Raw genomic sequence first — 16,475 nt, 5'->3', positions numbered from 1 at the left:
AGCAAGATTCAGATAGCTAGCTTCAGGAATTTATTTCTATGTTGTGGGAAGAAGGCCTGTTCTGAGGACATTGAACAAGGAACTTGTGTAAACTGTGTGGGGACCAAGATTCTGGGAACAGTCTTATTATTATTACTAGATGCCTGGTGCATGGATTCATGCACTGGTGGGGTCCCTTAGTCTGGCCTGTGCCCTCTTGCAATCCAGGACCCCTTGGGGGATGTCAGACTGCTGGTTTTGGCCCGATCCCCACAGGCCAGGCCGAGGGACCCCACCAGTGCACGAATCCATGCACCAGGCCTCTAGTATGCATATAAAATCTTTGGTTAATCTCTTCTCGCCCTCCCCCCTTTCCCATTCCCTCTGAGATTCATCAGTCTGTTCCATGTTTCCATGCCTGTGTGTTGAGTGTCTGCCCCCTGGTGGTCATTGCACATCATAGCTACCGGTCAAATGGTTGAAAGGTTGCTTAGGCTTTTATATATATAGATTATTATTGGTTTCATTGGAAATAAGCTTCACACCAAGTACATGTGTTTGACTTTATCTTAGAGCAGTGATTTTCAATCAGTAGGCCACAGCACAATGGTGTGCTGCAAGAAATTTTAAAACATGCACTCACTCTTGTCCCTTAGATTGTCAAATGAAAAAAATGACAACAGCCAACACAACAATAGCTGTCTGGTGTGAATGAGCCAAAATTATTCCTATTTTGTTTTTGTCAGATCTACAAAATATGTAATTTTTGGTGTGCCACAGAAATTTAGTAATTAGTTTGCGGTTCTGTGAGATGAAAAAGGTTGGAAATTGCTGCCTTAGAGGAGTAAAAGCCAGTTTGGTCCTATTTACCAGAGTCCTTCAAAAGGTATATGTGACCCAGGCCATTTGGATTTTTTGTTTTTCAAGGCTCTCAGTATGTTCTAAAATGAAGAAATGACAAACACAGTTAAAAATTGTTGTATATTTTAAATATTTACATTAATAGCCCTGGCCAGTGGCTCAGTTGGTTGGAGCATCATCTGGTGCACCAAAAGGTTGCAGATTCGATTCTGGGTCAGGACACATACCTAACTTGCGGGAATATAAGGAAGGCCACCGATGGGTCTTCTCTTCTCTTCTCTTCTCTTCTCTTCTCTTCTCTTCTCTTCTCTTCTCTTCTCTTCTCTTCTCTTCTCTTCTCTTCTCTTCCCTTCCCCCCCCCTCTCTCTCTCCCTACCCCTTTCTAGAATTATATCCTTGGGTGAGGATTAAAAAAAAAAATGAATACATAAGTAAATATTTACACTCACAAATTGCTGCCTTTTAGTAAAGAGTGCCTAAACAATATAATTGGGCTCTTTCCAGGAAAATTAAGGATACAGTAAAGAAAAATGATCATGTGGCATGGGCCGTGTGGTCCAGGAAAGGGATGCAACTTTAAACAAGGCCTCCTTCCAGTGCCATGGTTTATCTGTGATTATACCTATAACCTCTTTAGGAGACAATGTGGAGAGTCTAACTCGCAGGCCCTGTGAATTGGAGGCCTGGGCCCATTGGCTTTCTGGCTCCCAGGAAGGGTCCTAGAGCTATCCGAGCTGTGTCTGCAGGCAGCTTCCAAGGAGAGTTATCACTGCTTTTGTTAAGTGGCATGTTTTCATCTTAAAGCCTTCCTTAACTTTCCTCCTCTCCCTCCTTTTTTCTAAGTTTTTTTTTTTTTTTAATAGGGGTCTAGATTTATTTCCCCAAACTTTCCTCATTCCAATTTCTCTGCTCCCTGCATTTTGACCTCTGCTCTGAAATGATCTTACACAGTCATCCCCTGGCTCACTCAGTCATGTTTGATCAGAAAAACAAAACAAAACAAAAACCCTTTAGGTATTCCAAGTAGGCAGGGATTTAATCTACTGAATTAAAAGCTTTCTTCATCATTAGAAGAACTGGAGGCATGAGGGTCAGGGAAGCTGCTGCCCAAGTTCATAGACTGGGGAAGTGCCCCAGACACAGGGAGCCACCACTAATGGCCTCAGCTGTCAGCAGGCCCAGTGGGTAATTCCCAAGAGGGCACCTGGATGTCACTGGCAAAAGATACCTGCCATCTGCAGATGCCCACATACTTGACCACCGCTTTGACTGGAGAATATTGGTGTCATCCCTGCCATAGAAGGGACGTTGTAGATGGTGGTGAGGATCAGCAGCCTCCACCCAAACATACCCTTAATCACCAAGCTTTCTATCATTGTGTTACTCAGTCCTACTGTGATATTTTGCAGCTCCTGCCCACCCTTCTTTTCTCTAATGTTCTTTGAGCTCCAGCTCCCTCTCTGGCCATTCCTGGATATCTCCTGGCACAGTACTGGGCAGTGGCTAATAGCACCAGAGCTAATGACTATTACTCTGCCTTCTCCCTCATTCTCTAGGTCCTGTTCGCCTCTGAGTCTTGTAAATTCTCTTTCCTAAATAGCTTTAGCAAGCCTTCTCTACAGTCTTTCTCTTTATTGCCTTGGATCACCATTTGATAGTTTTAAAAGTCTAGATAACTTCAATAATATTCAGCCACTTAAAACATTCTGGCCTTCTTTCTTGCTACCCTCCATCCCCATGCAGTCAATCCATCCTTTAAATACCTCCATACACTGAACTGCCTATAATTGCCTGGATACATCATGTTCTCTTTTGCCTTAGGGCCTGCTACTGGCATCCTGGAATGTCTTTCCTTTGTTTTCTGGGCTAACTCTTGCCTTCAGGTCTCAACATAGATGAGAAGCCTCCTTGTACCCCTGGTCTAGTTGACCTCTCAGCGGATGTCCACAGTATCCCTTGCTTCCTCCTCTTGGAACCTTTTTCACATTGAGTGGTGGTGTTTGTCTCTTTCTCACCCTACTATAGCATCCTCAAAGGAAGGAGCTGCATCTTATAAACTCTATATTCCCAGTTAAACACAGTTCCTGGAACTCTTATAAATTTTATATTCCCAGTCAAACACAGTTCCTGGAACTCACTCAATAGGATTCATAGATATTTAATTTTTCCGCAGCTGTATTTTGAGCATTGGCCCTGTTCTGTATAACATTTTAGCACGAATCAAGTCACCATTTCATTGGAGTTGGGGTGGGGATTGCACAGTGGAGCCATGGTTCTCAAACTTAATTTGTTCTGGAAGGCTGTTTGAGAAGTGATTTGCCTGAAAACCAAATCATTTTTTCCCATTAGAAATAATGTAAATTGAATTTATTCATTCCAGACCTTCAAATGATTCCTTGTTTTAACCTTTCTTATATACAGTGCATGTCTAATATACTGTTCAATCTATAAACAAACACTTCTTTCCTTACATTTATCAAACCAACCCCTACTTAAATGAATTATTTTCAGCACTCATTCCAGGGGTGTCTTTCAGGAGGTCAGTGTGCAGCATCTTTGCTTTTTCACATGTCATTGCCTCTGAAATGCTGTCACCAGCTAACTGCTTTTTGTTTATACAAATCAATAACAATTTTTATACCTTTTCAGTTGCCTGTGATCATTGTTTCTTTCACACCCTTAGCAACATTAGCATTCTTGATGGCCTCTCTATGTTTTAAAATTGTGCTAATCATCCATTTTGCCAGCAACAAAAGCAAAAGCAAAAAAAAACCCCACACACATACAAAAAAAAATACCCACAAAAATATTCACAACACAGTTTCCTCAGATATTAACCACATGAGATTTCTCTCCTTTGTTTGTGGCCTGAGGGATGCTTTTTGTCATGCTGATACATCAGCATAAAAGGGTTGTCAGGTCAAGAACTGAAGTTTCCTTCAACAACCAAGCCCTTTTTTTCTTGAACAACTTGGTTGAGAACCAAATTGTTCGAAATGGGAGATATTTGAGAATGGAGACTTGACTGTATCTCTAAGAAGGAGTCATTTGCGTGGCAGAATGAATGATGGGGAGTGGGCAAACATCTGAGGATCTAGGAAAGGAACATTCTAGGCCAAGAGAACAGCAATAGTAACAGAGACAAGAATGTGGTGGTCTGGGTTCAGAAAGATGGCTGGGAGTAGGAGAAGCTGAGATGCAGGGCCAGATTGTGAAGGGCTTGTGGGTCATGGTCATGATTAATGGGAATTGATTGAGGAGTTTCAACGGGGGAACAATGATATCAGAATTATTCCTAAAAGGGTCTGCCTGGCAACTGTGTAAAGAATTGATTGTAGGGCCTGAAGAAGAAACTGAAGACCTGTTAGGAGGCTGGAGTTTCCAGGGGGAGATAGCTATGGCTTTGATTGGGGTTGTTCCAGGGGAGGTCATGCTAAAAGGTGTAAAACATGGGGCATATTTTGTAGAGAGGGTCTATAGGACTCACTGATGGCTGGAGATATTTGTGGAATTAGTGGCATTAAAGCAAATGGTTTCCCTGCTACAGTCTCTATGTTTCAGGTTTATCTCCTTCCCTGCTACCAGATTAACTTAAAGATGACTTAAATTTCAGAACTGATCAGGTTGCTTTTATGCCCAATCAGACCACTTCAGCTCCTCACCCCCATTGTGCACAGAAATAGTATTCCTTAGCCTTGCTCATTGCCCTTGCTCACCTGAACTTCATTTGCCTGCCTTTTTGCACCCTTTTCTTCAACACCACTGACCTTCCCCCTTTCAAACCACCTGCCACTCTGTAGACACATGAGGCTCCTCTTACCTTGGAGCCTTTGCTACTCATTCTCCCAGAGTTTTCCTGGGCCACTTGGCTGACTTCCACTCATCCTGTACCTCAGGCTCACTGTCGCATCATGTATGAAACCTTCCCCACACTGGTGCCCCATGCCCTGGCAGAGTTGTCTGCTCTCTGCTTTGAGTTTTCATAACACTTGAACTTCTCTGCCCCTTGGTTTCCCCATGTGTAAAGTTGGGATGATATCTGTGCTTTCCTTCATAAGACACTTGTGAAGATTAACTGGGTTAATTGACTGAATCACTAAAACAGTTGGCACTAGGATAGGAAGTGTGAACCCCAGTAATTGCGTGCTATTATCACCTTATGTCACCTTCTAGGATAGCCCGTGTCACATTGTCTAATTTCATCTCCTTCCAGCTAAACTATGGATGTGTTGGTCGTCTTCCTGGCCCAAGCCTCTAGCATAATTCTTCTCACATACTTAATCATCATCATCACCAATGTCATCACCATCCACAATAATAAGAACTTAACATTAATGGACATTTACTATGTATTAAGGACTTTTGCCCAGACTATTTTCATTAAGTAGCTGGAGCCAAGATTTAGTCAAGTTGTATGACCCAGGGCCTGCTCTCTGGACCAATATGATATGTTCCCTCCCAAACTGAAGTTGCCTAGCAAGTATCTGGAGGCATAGATAGAAGGAAGTAATAAAAATGAAATTAAAATAGCATTTTCCCTGCATCAGATTTAAACAAAAACCCATCTTGAGTAGGTAAAGTCTGAATAGAGATGGAAATTGTTCCTCATTTTTCCATGATCAAGGAGAAGGATATATTTTTCCTTTCCTGGCTATGATAGGGGTCCAGGGGCTGGGAGCTGCCTGCTACACTGGCTGGTTCTGCCACACTCACCATCCTGTTACACTCTAAGTCTCACAATGCCATCCATCAAAGGAGCTTGTGTTGGCAAACAGCTTACTCATTGTGCCTGTACCATTCTGAGGACATCAGTCAAGCCTTTCGATACAGGCCCTTGCCTCAGTTCATTTTCAGCCTCACTGATCACAGATTTTGTTGCTGAGGCTGAGAAAGAGAGTGCTGGATTCTGAAAACCAGTCCTTAAGGAACAGGTGCTCAGCCTCACATTTGAGAACACAGGCTTGGAGTCCTTTCCTTGGCAGTGGAATTAACTTTCACATAACCTCCGTGTAACTGTGAACTTGAGGAGTTCTTCCAAGTTTCCCATCTGAGAGCCAAGTGTGGGAGGCACAGACTCTGACGTTTCCTTGTTCCAGGCAAGCTGTGCTGTGCCTGAAAACCTTGCCTCTCCCCCAGCCCCATCACAACAATATCTCACACTCGTGCGGAACTGGAGGAAATGTTTTTTTGTGTGTGCTCTCATCAAATTCACACGTGGAAGATCAAATAAAGAGGATCTTTTTTTAGTTCATCAGATAAGAACATCAAGGCTCAGAGAGGAGAACAGTTTCTGAGTTGAGCAGCTAGTGAGCTGGATGACCAGGATTCAGACCCTGTCCTTGGGCTCGTAGACGGGTCTGGTCCTACTGGGCCATAATGCTTAAAAGACCAAACGCTTCTTGAGGGCCAAGATGAAGTCATTGATCTCCGGTGTCCCACTCAGTTCTTGTTGCTGTTCTGATTACTTCATAGGTTCTCAACAAGTACTTGTTAAACTAAATTGAACGGAAGTGATGGACATGTTTCACTACCACCAGGAATGGAAACTGTCATAGGACAGACTTTCCCACCCAGACTATCATCCTCTTACCGTGGTTGTGCCTTTTCTTGTCCAGCCTGTTTTACTGTAGGCAGATGTCCCCATCTTCCATACCTTCAAAGCTCCGCCATTGCGGGTTCTGGTCCAAACTCCTGAGGAGGTGCTGGAAAGGATCTAATTAAGGGCTGGAACAGAATTGTGTTCACCATGGTCAGAGCCCTCAGGGATAGATGGTTTCCAGTGTGTAAACAAATGTTTATCCTCAAACTGATATAATGTCATAGTCCGGTTCATCCTGAGCTGTCCCCTTGGGAAATGAATGACAGTTCCATTGTCCACAAAAGAACTAGGTCAGCTGTCTCAGAACTGAAGGTCCCTGAGCGGACTTTCTAAGGTTTATGGTTAAATAGCCTTGATTTGATAATCAACACTAAACCATTCCCAGAGGGTTACCTAAGCAGAAGACCATTCTTTATAACGCTGCATCACTGGGAAAAATTACTTGGGCTGAAAGACAAGGTTGACTTCTTTTCCTGTCTCCTCACCAGCTGCCTTGGCCCTTGGGCAGCCTTTTCAGCAAAGTTCGGCTCTTTCTATCTCCAGAAGCTTTGCAAATGCTGCACTTTTGGCCAATATAGCCTCAGATGTAGAGCCAGATGGCTTTGGTTTGGAAACAGGCCATTCAAGTTGATAACAGGTATTAATTTAAGCAACCTCAAATTCATAACTGGTATCTCTGGTGGAAACAAAGATAATTTGGTATTGATTGTGATTGTGTCTTCTGATGTCAACTCCAGGCTTAGTTTGTCTTGTCAAAGGCTGATGTAGTCTCATGTAATCTGAAAGAGACAGGAAGGGGAGGAAGAGAGTTCCCACCCACACAGAAATGTGTTTGCTCTATTGCTCTGTTACCTGCTTTCTCTGGAAACTTCATAGATTAGCTTTTCTAATCCACTTTGAAATGTTTGCTATTTCTAAAGCCAAAGCAATCTTTGTGGCTTTCAGGCAGAAGGTCATTTTATACAAAATGTTCATTCGTGTGCAGCAAAGCTTATTTCTTCCGAAGGAACAAAGAAATAATGGAGGCTCCTTAAAAGTTGTTTTTCTCTAAAGGAAGGATCATCTTGATAGTTGGTGAATTATATGGGTCATTTCGATTGGAATTGCAAAGTAAAAACACTTGTATCAGGAAGGATTACTAAATATCATTAAGCTCTCAGATAGGACTCTACCGGCAGTTTCAGCATTTCAGAGCGGGAGGGGAAAATGAATTGGATTTCTTCTTGTCTAATTGTGTCCATCTCTCCAAGTTATTCCTTTGCCCTGGTCTTGCCTGATGGTCACCCAGCCAAGGCTGTGGCCTCCGTGTAGGTCTCTGAGGTTCAGCTGTTTCCAGAACTTTTCTTGCCTCCAAAGCTTTGTTTACAATTTTTCCATGGACTGGAACAGTATCAGCATCTTTCCTTCTGGAAGAACCTCCATTCTCCTGTAGGGCTCAGCCTAAATGTCACTTCTGGGGAGCTTCCTGACCTACTGCCGATGTTCTTTGTCATTCATCCCTTCACATGAAATAGCTACTTGCCTTGTGCCTGTCCCTCACCCTTCTGGAAACTGCCTCCTGTTGTTTCATGACTCATGGTGGTAGGTTCCACATTATTGAAATCATCATGCAATAACTCTAGCAACAAAAGCAGAAAGGATTGATCTACACTGTTACAGAGTGATACAAACTCTATCCTCAGTGACAGAAGAAATGATAATGTAAATTTTAACATTTTACTTTGTTTTTTGAGCTTAATGGTTCTTAAACTATTGTTTCCTGACCTTCATAAGAGAGAAGAGTGTTTGAAATTAGTCCTGGGCACACATTAGTTTCATTTTGCCCAGATTCCTGGACACATCTTTTGATGTGCTGATGTGCTGTGCTTATATTTATTTTAATGAGGATGGAGATTTTTCATTTTGTTTTAAAGATCCACTGAGTTTGAAATCTGTGACTATAGAGACGATATGGGTGTTCTCTGTCCTCACCTCTGTAGATGGTCAGCATGCAGAGGTCAAGCCTGCCAGGAACCTTGGCGCTAGGAGAGCATCAATCCCATGTACACAGTGTTGTAACTCTCATTCCATTAAATGCTAGCCGTTATGACAAAAGCCAATAAATCCAGTATGAGGGAAAGATGACGTGCCACACTGCGTATGCATGTGGTGGAAATTGTTACTTCTCTTTGATCACTCCTTTGGGTTATTTTCCTTCACACTTAGCTCTTATTGATTTGGTATTAATGACAGTTCAAAACTGTCTCCAAGTTAATCATCATGCAGCTTAAATCCATGTTAATGAATATAGATTTTCCCGGTTATCCCCTTAGTGGAGTTTAAACAGTATTTAAGAAAGAATTATGTATTCATTCTAGAAAAAAATGGCAATAAAAACCCTGGTGTGAGTATTAAATGTATTGTTGCAAAACATTCAATGAAAACCATTAAACATATTAAGTGCTTTGGCATTTTCCAATATTCCATTATAACAGCATTTACAAAGCAACACGTTTTAGCTTTAGCATGAGAAAGAAAAACGTCTTTTTTGTTATGTTTTAATATTTGTTTTGCTTTAAGAGTTTTGTCCATAATGAACCCCCCGATTTTAGGAATATTTATTGAAACTGTTCTCATTTGTACACAATTTGCTCATCCTGATGGAACCAGTAGGAGTCCAGCAGTAGGTCACTGAGGCTGTGTGATTACATTTTCCATCCCCTCCCACGCTCATGGCATCTTCCTGTCGTTCCTCCTAGAAAGCCAGAATGACCAGGAGCAAAAAGATGAAATACAAACAGAACAAAAGATCATTTTCTTCTGATTCAGTTTTCACTTTGACCTGGTGTCCTATTTCCCCCTGCTGGACCACGACAGGAAGTTTGACCTCTATGATGTCTTTAACTCTAGTCTTTATTCCAGTGTTTTGGGAGAGGAGATGGAAGACAGCATTCTGTAGTGTTGTAGGGATAATGTGGGGTTGTTGGAACAAGAGATAAGATGCGATTTAAAATGAAATGCTTTAATATCCCTGTTATTCCCCTAGGCAGTGGTGACTTCACCATAGCTATAAATACTGTCCATGGTCCATGACTTCTAGCATTTGTTATTTATAAAGGTAGCTTTTGTTTATATTTATTTCACTGAAAAGGAAGAGTGATTTAGAAATATATGTCAATGAAAAGTACATCAACTTGTGAATTACAACATTGTGCATTTAGGTGCTTTGTTCTAATTCCAGAGTGTATATTCCAGTGTATTATATTTATATTGAATAAGGAAAATTTTCAGCATTAAAAGGAGAGGGGAGAATTTGGCATTAAAGGGGCTGTGGACAAAACTTTTGTTTTTTCTTCCCTCGCAGCACACTTTTGAATACTAGTCTTTAAAGCCATTTTTATTTCCAGTGTTCAGTTTTAATTAAAAACCACAGTCACAATTCTATAGCCCATCTGCACAACCAAAAGGGGAATTCATGCAAGAGAAAATTAACTTATTATTATTAAAAGCACACCACCTTTCTAATAGATATAATAGAATAACAGTTTTCCTCAGGCTCAGTGGCAGCTTTTTATATAATAACTAAAATATTAGCACATTTAAATTGATTTTTCGTACCTGCAGGTGATAATTAAACTTATTTTTAAAACATACTTAATTTGAATTAGATGATAAAGATATTTGTGCAGGAAAAATACATTTTATGCTATTTATTTACTGGCAAGCATCAGAGTTGAAGTTGAGTTATCTTGATTTTTTTAAAAATTATTGATTTTATAGAAAGAGGAAATGTTCTGCTCATTTATGCATTCATTGGTTGATTCTTGTATGTGCCCTGACTAGGGATTGAACCTTCAACCTTGGCATATTGGGAAAATGCTCTGACTGACTGAGCTACCTGACCAGGGTGTCTTGATTTTTAAAAATGATAATTCAATTTATTTTTATTTTATTAACAGGGGAACCTCTATCCCCAGATGTCTGTTTTAGGCAAGTTTATGACACATGATTTTCTTTTTAGATATAATTTTTTAACTCCTTTATTTTTATACGAGTGTTTCAGAGGAAAGATAAACAATCCTTTGTTCCTTTCAAAAGGTACACAGTTCTTGATGTCCTGCTTGTCATTATTATTGTGCACAAAAGCTGATCCTATTCTTGGGGTTTCCCCTGGAATTCTCTCATAAAATATAAGCCTGTCTCCCACCGGCATCAGGGTGCAGTTGGGATAACCCCACGGTTGATTGCAGGAAGGGTATATCCTTTCAAATAGCTCTGTTCCAAAGTACTTATTTGTTTCACATGGGACAACGATATCTATAGTTGACTATCTTTTCCTGAATCTTATTTCCTAAGCTTTGCAGTGAGTGTGATCAGAAATATGATTGTGATAAATGAAGAAGGCATGCAGCAACCTAACTTGAAAATGGACATTAAACTGGCCAGAAGGGTTCAGATTCTCCTGTACTCACTGCTCCACACAGAGAGTGGTATTCTGGCTAATCTCAGTGATTAGTACAATTTCATTGAATTGTTTCCAGTGTGTTACCTGTTTATACCCCATGTCTTGCATTGTAGTATTTGTGGTTGAAATACATTTCATGATATGTTACATTTGGTCATTTTATATGGTATGAATGATATACATATACATACAAACACACAAATATAAGTAAGATATTATATAAGAAATGCATTTTATGCTATGCTCTGTCATAATTTCTATTTGCCTATCATTTCCATCTTGTTCTCTTATATGTTGGTCCTATACTACTTTTGTGTTTTTCTACATTTCCAATTCTTCACTTTTTTTTCTACATTATCTATCTCGGTCATTGTGAAATTAATTTGTTCCTATCTTTTGATCATTTGTACATTTCTTGGACATTTCTGGATTCTCAGAATGCTTAAGCACCATGATAAAAACAACTTCTATGTGTTTAAGTAAATACATAATAAAAATGCATGATTTTTAGATCATGTAAATGTTCAGACATGCATAATATTTATATACATTCAATATGTGACTGATTTTTATGATACATGCATACAAATTTTAAATCTATTACAAAGATTAAAAGAATAAATTCTCAAGAAAACATTGATTTGATATATCACTGCCAGTCACTCATCTGTCCGGGTCCACATTGATCCATTTGCAAATTGTGTCTTGTGATCCCAGGAGGCTGACAAGCTTCATCGACTGGGACAATTCCAAGAAAACCGCAACCCATTGAAAGCTGACCCAATGTAAGCTTTGGGCCAACATATCCAATCCTTTAGACTCTGTCTCTTAATTTTCTTTTCCTCTGTTTCTCATCCTCTCCATTTTATGCCTCTCTTCTATAAAGTACTTTACGTTTTATGGTGAAAATACATATGTACCCAGGTTTTGAAAAGATAAATGGGAGTTGAGGCACCTTGGAGGACTGGTGGAGCTCATTCAGCAAGGCATCAGTGGTGAGGTACGATCTGGACTAAGTGGTGTTTTTAGCCAGTGGATCAGTCACCGGGAGAGCTTGTTAACACAGATCGCCAGGCCCACCCCCAGAGCTCTCAATTCTGCAGTACTGGAGGGGGCCTGAGAAGGTGTATTTCTAACAAGCTCTCAGGTGAAACTGATGCTGCCAATGGGGGACTACACTTTGAGAACCACTGCTCCGGGGTCACCTTTTCATGTCATAAGGTGAAGAAACGACCCAGAGAAGGGAAGGGTCTTGCCGCAAATCTCACAATTGTGGTGTGTTGCATTGCGGCTGGAGTTAGAACTCATTCTTCAGTCGCCAGCCCTGTCCTGCTTCCTGGGGGCTGTTCTTCGACTGACCAGAGATGGAGAAGCCCCTTCCTGACCATCTGCAGGGAGTGTGAGGTGCCAGATTATCCAGCTCTCCCAGATTCCTATCTGCGACAGCAAGGTCTTTGGCTGGCTTATCTCTTTCCTTGTATGCCCCTATGAAGAGAGAAGACTTTAGTGCTCTATACTGGAGCCCAAAGTTACCCAGCCATATTCAGCCTCTTCATTTCTATGTCCAATTTAATAATCATTCATGGAACATTTGTCTGTGGATTTGTGATCATTTAGAGATTAATACCAATGTCATCATTTTTTTTTGAAACATGGCCTTTTAAATTCTGGTCTGTATTATGTCAAGTGAAAGCAAGTTAAAGGTAGCATAGGCTACAAGATTAACCATGGGAAAAACAGAAATGGTTCCATTTTTATTTGGATTGAAAGATTTTGCTCTTAGTTCAATTAAATTTCAGTGAAATATTATTTAACTAAATGAGTTTTCTGCAATATCTTCTCGTTTGCATTTTCATGGTGGGAAATAACTTACTGGCAAATTCAAATGAAAGTAAAATGATTTTGGTTGTTGAATAATTGTTAAATGGAATTTCATTAAGTTGTTTTCATAAGAATATGAAGTAGTTGGCCAAGAAGAATAATTGTGTATTTAATTTCAGTGATTTTATTATTGGGATGAAGATTGTCAAAATGGCATTGATGTCCCATAAAATTCAAATAACTGTCACCTGATAATTACATACTGGAACTGGGTGCAGAAAAAAATTGACCTTGAATGAGGCAGGCAATTAAAGTAAGTAGTGTTTTCCAAAGCATTGGGGATGTTAGTCCATTTAGAGTTGAAGTCAATTCAGTTCAACAAATCTTGACTAAGGGCCCTCTCTGCCTAAGGAATGTACTTTCTAGGTAGGTTTTGGAGTCCATATCTGCCTCAAGGGCCAGTGTCTTTTATACAAAAACTAGAGGCCCGTTGCAGGAAGATTCCTGCAAGAACAGGCCTTCCAGCGGGCTTCCCTCCCGCCACTGCCACCCCTCCTGCCCGCCCCGCCGCGCTTTCTCTCCCGCCACCACCCTGTGCTTTCCCTTCCCTCCTGCTGCTGCCCCCCGCCCACCTGCGCTTTCCCTCCCGCCAACCCCCCCTTTCCTTCCTGCCATCACCACTGCCTCGCTTTCCACTTTCCCTCCCTCTTCCTTCTATGCTGTCTTCAGTCTTCACTCAGTCTGCATATGCAAATTAACTGCCATCTTTCTTGGGTTAATTTGCATACTTGCTCTGATTGGCTGGTGGGCGTAGCCAAGTGATGGTTAATTTGCATGATTCTCTTTTATTAGTGTAGATGAATGTAGAACATGTGTGTCTTTATACACACATAACAATAAATACCTGTTGGAAGAATTATGGTTGAATAATGAAGGCAAAAGCTGGATTTTGACACTGATGTTACTATTTTCAGTGTCATGGGTGTAAAGGTACCAGCCACAAAGAACATGATATACTCTGTCATTTGGGGGCAACGGAGAAAGCTTGGTCTTTTCACATTGTGGGAATGGGGTCCAGGCCATACTTGTAATCCTTCCTGTTGCTTTCTATCTTTTCAGCGCCTGGTGGAGGCTGCGGAAGAAGCACACCTGAAACATGAATTCGATGCAGACTTGCAGGTATGTGGTTATAGTTCAGATTAATTGTTTTCTGCCAAAGGAGGAGCACTCAATGTACCAGGAATGCCAGGGTTCAGTGGCTGGGAAAGAAAGGCTTTGAGAGGATGACACTGGGTTGGAATAAATGTGCCTATTTTTTGATAAGGCAGGATAGGGAACCTCAACCATTGTCCACCATGATAATTGCAGTGGGATAACACAAGCTCATGCATATAACCAGATTTTGATGGATTCCTCCCCAAATCCGGGGAAGTTAATCAGCCAACTGACAATAATCACCAGGGCTCTTAATGGTAAATTGATGATATAGATAGCAAAATATAGACACTTCCTTGGCTTAAGTGATTGAAAGGAATGTTGTGATGGATCTAATGTTAAATTGACTTTTAACTATATTTAAAAATTCAATCATTCACAGATGTGGGATTTGAACATCCACTTAATAAAATTCTTGTAGTAATCGCATATCTAATCTCAACCTGTGTCTGGTTGAGAAAACTTTTGATGTTGTCTTGTAGAGAGAAAACATAGTAGAAGGGGACAGTGAATTGAATAATATGTGGAGGTTCCTCTCCTGGAGGAAATTTTATCTGTATTGTCATTCTTGATTTGTGTAGCCTCTCCTTATTTCTAGAAAAAACAGAGGGAGTAAGCCTGAATCCTTAAGTCTGTGTTTTGATAGAACATAACTGTTTTAGTGGTCACAATTGGGAAATAGTGGTATATGAAAAAGATAAAGACAGAAGAAAGAAAAGATAGTGATACCTGAGATAGGCTTTGGCTGTATCTCTGTCCTATGGGTCTACCTCTTGTCATCATTACTGTCTATGTTGATTTTCTTTTTGCCTTGTGGGTAAAAGCATGAACACTCAAATGTGGTAATTGAGGAAAGTTTAATAAAGGGAATATTTACAAATGTGTGGTAAATCAAACCAACAAGCTATAGTGTTGCACCCCAGGTCAAGCCACGCTTCTGGCCTGAAGGAGCCAGGGGACAGAGAGGTTTCTAATAGCCAGGGAGAATAGCTATATGGAAAGGGTACTTGATAGAGGGGTGCAGCCATGATGATCTGGCAGTTTTTGGAGAAGATACCCCAACAACAATCTCTAGCCTTCTGATCTCTTGCTGGTACCCACCATTGGCTGAATCCAATTGTCAGTATAGTTGACTTGATTCAGCCTTCTGAGGCATTGCACTGGGTGGAGAAGGGTGAAGAATAGGTCTGGAGGGGAAGCAGAAAATGTCACACCTACTATCTGGGGTTCATTTTTAGGCATAATCCCCAACATATGAAACAAATAGAGTCTGGAATATAGCCAAGCACAAAAAGTTGCAGGGGGAGGTGGAGCTGTTCTAGTCACTGTTGGTAACATTGGAGAAGGGTGGGGAAGCCAGCCCAGGTTTCTGAGCAGAGCTGCAAGAGAAAGAACAGAGAAATCAGCTGAATATAGCAAGAAACATCGTGCTTCCTATAGCTATAACCATGTTATAGCTATAGGAGGCTCCAGGAAGATCCAGGGCCATTTACTGGCCACACTGACTTCCATGTGCCTGCTCTTCAGAGGGTCTGGACTTTCTAGAGTGGCCATGGAGGGTTTAATGAAAGCACCAGGAAGCACCTTTGTAAGTGTGACGATTGTAAGGATCTCTTGTATGTGTTGCCAAGGGAAATTGTCTTCCTCTCCTCAGGAGTTCCTGAAACCTTTTCTGGAATATTCTGGTACTAAATGACAGAAACTCATCTCATATCAACTTAGACTATAACATTGAATAAATTAAGAATCCATGAGTCCACTCTGATAATAAATAAACAGATAGATAAAAGGTAAATGCATAAATAAATGAGAAGGGAAGCTCTTACGGTCTCATGACAATTAATAACTATGGAAGAAATGATGGAGTTAGAAAATTATGGTATTGATTGATTGAGACAAGAATCTTCAATTGATACTAAATTTAGCAGATAAAAGTTTGATGTAGAATAGGACATTGACAGTCTTAAAGCATCCACCCACAAATTACTCATTAATCACAAAGGAGAAAATATCAGCTTTTTAGGGGAAAAGCTGGCAGACACTATCTTGAATAGGTAACCAAAGTTAACGTCATCAGTGATGAGACCAAATGACATCAGGAGCCTCCAGATGTGATGACCAGGATGGATGCAACACCGATCATGTAGAATTCTTTCACAGTGTGTCCCAAAGGTGTAGCCTTAATCTAATCATGATAAAATGTCAGCAGAATCTGGACTAAGGCATATTTCACAAAGTAACTGGCTGGACAGTTCAAAAAAGTCAAGGTCAAGAAAGACAAAAAAACATTGAGGACCTGTTCCTGACTGAAGGACCTTAAAGACACATGACAACTAAATGCGACGTGAGATCCTAAACTGGATTCTGAACCAGAAGCAAAGATTTGAATATTGACTATGTATTCAATAATAATATTGCATCAATGTTGACTTTCCTGATTTTGAGCCTTGTATTGTGTTTATGTAAGAGAATGTCCTTGTTCTTGGGTTTCTCTGGACTAAATTGGATCCATTGGTCCAACTGGAAAGAATGAGTTTGCAGGAGGGCAAGAAAGAA

The 16,475-nt window shown here is 40.6% G+C and overlaps 1 protein-coding gene across 4 annotated transcripts in view; it reads left to right on the top strand.

Annotated features, from left to right (window-relative positions):
* CACNA2D3 (calcium voltage-gated channel auxiliary subunit alpha2delta 3) overlaps positions 1–16,475 on the top strand; it is an 860,181-nt gene that overhangs the window by 231,232 nt on the left and 612,474 nt on the right. For all 4 annotated transcript variants that reach the window (XR_013960934.1, XM_080675067.1, XM_080675065.1 and 1 more), the window contains exon 4: positions 13,824–13,883. Coding sequence is in view for 3 of the 4 variants with exons in the window: in XM_080675067.1 (XP_080531193.1) it covers positions 13,824–13,883 (60 nt within the window). In the remaining variant the exon portion in view is untranslated. The remainder of the gene's footprint in view (positions 1–13,823; positions 13,884–16,475) is intronic.

The sequence above is a fragment of the Plecotus auritus genome, assembly GCF_963455305.1.
Source record: "Plecotus auritus genome assembly, chromosome: 6".
Classification (NCBI taxonomy): Eukaryota; Metazoa; Chordata; class Mammalia; order Chiroptera; family Vespertilionidae; genus Plecotus; species Plecotus auritus.
Note: the sequence above shows the minus strand (reverse complement) of the source record. Positions and strands in the feature narration are given on the sequence as shown.